Source organism: Sinocyclocheilus rhinocerous, unplaced genomic scaffold (genome assembly GCF_001515625.1).
Source record: "Sinocyclocheilus rhinocerous isolate Xijiao unplaced genomic scaffold, SAMN03320098_v1.1 scaffold897, whole genome shotgun sequence".
NCBI classification, from domain to species: Eukaryota; Metazoa; Chordata; class Actinopteri; order Cypriniformes; family Cyprinidae; genus Sinocyclocheilus; species Sinocyclocheilus rhinocerous.
In genome coordinates, this window is record NW_015649224.1 from 93,147 (window position 1) to 99,718 (window position 6,572).

At 35.4% G+C, this 6,572-nt stretch overlaps 1 protein-coding gene across 3 annotated transcripts in view; it reads left to right on the plus strand.

Annotated features, from left to right (window-relative positions):
- The window catches only part of LOC107710329 (ephrin type-A receptor 7-like), a 118,298-nt gene that overhangs the window by 75,294 nt on the left and 36,432 nt on the right, over positions 1–6,572 (plus strand). For all 3 annotated transcript variants that reach the window (XM_016515075.1, XM_016515074.1, XM_016515076.1), the window contains exons 5-6: positions 4,337–4,464; positions 5,445–5,742. In XM_016515075.1, the coding sequence (XP_016370561.1) occupies positions 4,337–4,464; positions 5,445–5,742 (426 nt within the window). The remainder of the gene's footprint in view (positions 1–4,336; positions 4,465–5,444; positions 5,743–6,572) is intronic.

Below are 6,572 nucleotides of genomic sequence, written 5' to 3' on the forward strand. Positions count from 1 at the left end.
GTGTAACACACACACACTTTCACCTTAACTGCAAGGTTAACTCCAACCTGGAGGCATCTCATGCTCTGCGAGACTGCAGTGATATAGCAGTGGTATATGTGTGTATGTTTGTGTGTTATCATGCACTTGACTATTTGGTCTCGTTCTCCACTGCCATTGCTGAGGGCAAGATCACATTTCACCCTACCACAGAGTATTGCAACCCTGCATCTCTTCCTTTTTTCTCGCTGTATTTCTCTCTCTCACTAAAGTCAGCATTGTATCGCTGCCAGTTGTCAGAAAACATCGCTGTAATGGCTGTAATGAAAGAAAACACTCAGAATCTTTTTCTTTGTTATTTGCACCCAGTCTACTCTTTTTCACACACAGCAGTCCTTTAAGTGGATGTAGTGTAAGTATTTAACAAAAGCACGATTAGCCGGATGTAGTCTCTGCAGTGGCGCGAGCCAAAGACTGCAGAGCCAATAGAAGGAATTCTCCAGACAATAATGAGAGGACTGAGGATGAGAGAGAGACTTGCACACTTATTCACAGGAAGATGTCCTGAGGGAGTGACGTGTGCCTGCCTGCATGCTCTGATAGTGCACTGCTCCGTGCCAAACGGAGTCTCCCAAACACCCCTGCTGAAAGAATCTGTGGCTCTGCCATTGGAAAAAAAAAAAGCCATGTTGGCTCTGCCTATAGGGCAATACCGACTGCTCAAGAAATCCGGTGCTTTCTTACTCTTGTGATCACTAGCATGCTAAAAAAAAGAAAATTTTCTTTATCAGAATATTAAATATCAAAGTAATAATTGTTTTCCATTAGCAAATCAATGTTATTTTAGTGTTATGTAATATTATAGTCTTTATTAATATTTTGAATTGGCTTTTATTTTTAAATTTCCAGTTTTCATTTTAATAAAAAAATATATAATTTAATACATTTAAAAAATAATTAATTAGTCAAATAAATTAGCTTTTTAAATATTTCTGTTTATCTTTAATTAATTTTTATTTCACAACCAACAATTTTGCTTTTACATAAGTGCAAAGAAAAAAATAAGGTTTTAAATATCACTTATGTATGTTATATATTTAATAATTTGTAATTTTATATGTATTTAATAATTTTGTGTATTTAGGATACATAAAATTCTAGTTTTTAAAAGCATAAGTCTTAGCAAAGAAAAGGAATCGGCTAAATTAATCCAGAAATGTTTAAAATGTAATTTCCATAAACAGTGGTCATTTTATATATATTTTTAGTACTTCAACTTAAATTTTATTAGCTAGTTGCCAAGGCAATGTTTTATTTAATATTTATATTTTATTTCTGCTTTATTTCAGTTAGCAAAAACAATGTTTAATAGACTTTTAGTTTTAGTTCAGAGTAACAACACTGTGGGAAATGAAAATCAGTGTTTAAAATTGTATGTGCATGTTTACCTAATAGAGTGTTTGTGTGTGCTGTGAATGCCTATGTATGAGTGTTTATGTATGTGTTTGAAAGGTTCACATGTAGTATAACACCCTAACCTGTCGTACAGAGGTCAGTTCAATAGCGCTGTCCGATTCAGAACTTTGTAACCTTCAGTTTGGCTCCTGCAGTGATGGAGTTACACTCAAAGCAATTCATCTCCTTTCTCATTTCCTCCCACTTGGATGGGGTCAGGCTGCCAGTAATCAGTGTTTGCAAGTGCATTTTTTTCAGAGTTGGAGTGGGAGGCAAAGCAGCAGTTTAGAGTTCTTTATACATTATTCATTATGGCACATAAGAAACAACAGCCTGGAGTAGAATTGGAAAGAAGCTTCTCTTACACCCAGTACAACCCACGAACTGTGATGTTGTACCTCTCATCCCTCTTTAGATTATAAATCCATTTATTAGCTTGTTTTTTTCCCCACACATAACTGTTCTACAGGATTTGTCCAAATGTACATCAGTTTTTACACAAACTTGTGAAGCAGTTCAAGTTGTACGGCCATTAAAGCAGGGTTCCCAGAGTCCTGGAAAACGAGGATAATCAGACAATGTAAAAAGTGGGATTTCTGTTCCTGGAAAAGTAATATTTTTTATTTTATTTACATTTTATTTTATTTATATATATATATATATACATATTTGGCTATAAAATACTGTGGCTAAGTACTGGTGAGACCTTTTTTAAATTCCTACTCTAGTCATCTTAGACTTGAAAAGTCAAAGAAATTCATTGATCATAAACCTTTGGAATCCTGTTTAAAAAAAACATACAAAATACTACAAAATTCAGAAATTGTAACTAAAGTTTTTCACTCATTGTGATGCTGATATTATAATTAGTAGTGATTTTATTATTATTATTATTAAAAGTAAACAAAGTAAATATAATTAATAATTATTCTTAAATATATTTTTTAATTAACCAGGCTATTGTGCATGCAAATAATTAGCACATAATTAGTAAATAATTAGTTCTTTTTAAGGGTCTGATTTCCTTTCCTAAAGCTGCAGTATTGAGTGTCCTCCATTCATATTTTTTGTGACTACTCAGGCTCTGCCGTGGCCTGTGTGTTACCACATACACATTGAACTGTGCTAGCTATGTGTGTAATGTGAGTTCATGTTTGGTTTTTGTCATTTCCTTCCATTCACCATCATTTCTGTCTTCTCTATACTACACCTGTCAATAAACTGGCATAAAGGCCAAAAATAGAATGAAGAAGCGGTCACGCATCTGGTCAGGATTGAATCGCCTGTACACAGTGTAGTCATAAAGCTGTCGGGCGTCTCGCACTGCATGCCACAGTACAGTTGTCCGTGATCTTTAATGAGCAGTGTAGCTGTCACTTTGTCTGAGATCAAAGGATTTTTCATGTCCTTAGTTTTATTTCATGTCAGTGTCTCATGGGATGTCTGGAGTAGCAGGAAACGGAAAAGCAGGCCGAAAGAACAGTCTGAATGACAATAACTCTCATGCCTTTGTTTTAAAAGCTTCAGACACATGAAGAGGACAGATACTGTCTTTGATCAGCGCCCCAAATTACACTTTAATTATGAATCGTGGTATACATGAAGATGTGACGGAAACTGTGTGGTTGTGTTTTTGTTAACATGTGCCACTGTATGTGAAGAAAGAACAGCAAGCATTAGGGGAAAAATAAGGTTTGTTTTGGTTGTTGGTTGATGTATGAGAGATTGAAAGTTTACATCTTATTGGTCCGTTGCTTGTTTCTGATGTGATGGAGCTGTCAGTCTTCAGTGGGGGATTTTGAGTGGCAGCTCTCAGCTGTTCTGTCGTCGTTAATCATCTCTTAATCAGAACGGCAGTGGAGGAGGGGCAGGAGACGCAATCCAGCTCAGTCTGTTACATTCACACAGTATGTATTTTGAACACAACAGGAAATAGTCTTCCAGTTTAGACAAGGATAACAGACTCATCTGAATATGCCTACTTCTCTACTATATAGTAAGCGAAATGAGTAGTAGTATGTCCAAATTTGATAAAACAGTAGGCAAAAAGTACCCAGATGACCTACTACTTATGGCGAGATTGTATTGTGTATAAAAAGGATACTTTACTATCCCATTGTGCTATGGAGAGGATTCATAAATGGTGGGTGTGTGATGCTCAAGTTGTAGGTCACATGACAGTACCAACATGGTGGGTGTATTATGTCCGGATTACATTCATACTACACAAATTTATAAATAGAACATTTTTTTATAGCTGCAAAATAAATACTTTTTCAAATGTGGTACCTACTCGGAAAGTATGTGATTTCTGGACTTTTTTCCTATTTAGCTAGCTGTCTTGAGAGAGTACCATTGTTTTGTATTGTATATGTTATATTTCATTCCATGGGCTTCTGTTTTTGATATGTATCTTTTTTTATCATTAATATATATCAATCCTTATTGTGCCCCTTTTACTAGATTAGTTAAAATTAAAATTAATTAATTAATTAAATAATTAATATTGCCATTGGAATTAGGAACGTGTTGTAAACTTAATTCTAAATATATTTTCTAGAAAAAAAATCTTAATATTTCATGCTTCACTTTTCAAGTAAGTGTGTCTTGTTTTAAGGATATTAATATATTTGCAAAGCGTTTGCTCATAAATGTTGAATACTGTTCCTAAAGTGTTGAATGTGTGCTGGTTGTATCTTGGAGTTTGTCTAACCAGCATTGAACACAAAATGGTTGGATTTGACATTATTCTGACAGCAGGAGAGCGTCTTAATCAAATCTTTATCAGCATGTTCAGACATCATCGTCATCACCAATCTGTTACACACTCAAGCAGAAGAACTTCAGCTCACAGTTTTCTTTGAATTATTTACAGTTTTCTCTTTCTGTCTTGTCTCTTTAGCGCCTTCCCAGGTTAACGAGCTGCGAGCCGAGAAGGTTGAGCAGCGCAGTGTGACTCTGGCTTGGAGGGAACCCGTCGTGTATCCCAACAGCAGCCGCACTGAATACGAGATCAAATACTATGAAAAGGTAGTTACATGCTCTGTCCTCTCCACAAAGCATTGAATCTGTGTACAGCCACACTAAACGGCAGGTTCCCACAGGCCTGTAGCTCATTGACCATTCTGTCAGGTGCAGTAGTGCTTTAAAACATGTAGCTGCCAGACATTGATGTCTGTTCAAACTCCTGCCAGCACTGAGAAAAAGAAAAAAAATACACAATAATGCATTTCTTATGAACACAGTGTGTTCACATTCAAAATCTTACACAGATTATAGTTCGTAAGCAGATAACATGTAATGCAAACCACTTAAATGTTATTTTGTTGTTGTTTTTAATCAGAGAAAGGGAAATCAGGGAAAATCAATCCAAACATTTCTGACTGTGTAACGGCTGATGTCAAGAATAGAGAAAATCTTGTTCATTTTAAGATCTCATGTAAATTTAGGGTGTCTTTTTTTTCTCTTAATTTTTTCGATTTTCAAGTTAACCCTTAAAGCAAGTTTTTATAATGAGTTAACTTTTGATAGTTTGTTTTGCTGTGCATATAAGCATGTTTCATTTCCTACGGGCTCCCAGACATTGATTTTTATTAAGGCCAGGGATTTTTTTTAATGAAGCTTTAAAATTGTAATTTTAGCATGCTTTCATAATTTACTTTTGATACTTATCAAATAGTTTTTATCTATAGATTTTATTGTTTTACTTGTTTTTTTCTAAATAAAGAGTGAAATAATCACAAACCATTTCAGTGTTTATTTTGGGAAAATTATTTATATTTATATAAATATTTATATTGTCCCTCAGTTGCGGTGTGAATTAAGGTAAAAAAAAAAATTATAATAATAATTAAAGGTAGAATCATTTCTGAAGGATCGTGTGACACTGAAGACAAAAGAGAAAGACAGTATTATTCCAGAAATGTTTAAAATATTATTTCCATCACTGTCATTTACTTCCATAGACTCATTGGTGGTTGTTTTATGGACATATTTCTGTGTTCCTTCAGGACCAGAAAGATCAGAGCTATTCCACAGTAAAGACGGCCGCCACCAGAATTAGCGTCAACAACCTGAAACCAGGCACCACCTACGTCTTCCTCATCCGCACCTGCTCCAGCCCAGCACTTTCATCTCTTTCCTCCTCTCCTCTTTCTTCTTCTTCTTCCTCCTCCTCCTCCTCCTCTTTGTCTCCATCTTCGCCGTCTGCTTCCTCTTCCTCTTCCAGCCCTGTGGCAGCTGTGTCGCCCCCTACGCTTGACTACGGGGCGTACAGCGCACCGCTGGAGCTGCAGACGCTGGTGGAACGTGAGTGTCTCTCTTTGTTTTAGAAGAAAGAATGAATGTGTGGTGTAAAATTGTTGTGAACTGTACCTTTTTTTTATTCATTTCATGTTAGTACACAAAACATGTTGGCTTTACAGTGAAACAATGACTTTAAAGTGCAAATGCTTGCTGTCATCTTTAATTTAAGAGGACACATTCATATTGAATGAACACTTTGGAAGGACTTTCACATGTGATCTCATCCTGCTCCTTCATTGTAGCACTCAAACAAGTATTTGAACAGCTTTAGATTATGCAGAACAAAGCTGCAATCTTTGGTGGCTGGTTGCAAACCATTTGGACTGAATGAGTGTCATTCCAGATCCTGTCGAGTGTCGCTCCACTAGCTTTTGCTCCTAACAGCTTGGGGTTTTTCTCAAATGTGAAATGCTCCGCTAGGTTCAAAATGGTTGATTAAATCAAATAGTAGAGAATTTTTCACTTCTAAGCATTCAAAAAAACTTTAATTGTATGTTGTGAAGTCATTTTGACACTTAAAGGTGGAGCATGTTTGTATTTCTGAGGGGACCTCGTAGTAAAATTTAAATGTAAAATTATATTTACTAATGAAAGTAATATTATATTATACAGGTGCATCTCAATAAATTAGAATGTCGTGGAAAAGTTCATTTATTTCAGTAATTCAACTCAAATTGTGAAACTCGTGTATTAAATCAATTCAATGCACACAGACTGAAGTAGTTTAAGTCTTTGGTTCTTTTAATTGTGATGATTTTGGCTCACATTTAACAAAAACCCACCAACTCACTATCTCAACAAATTAGAATACTCCATAAGACCAATAAAAAAAA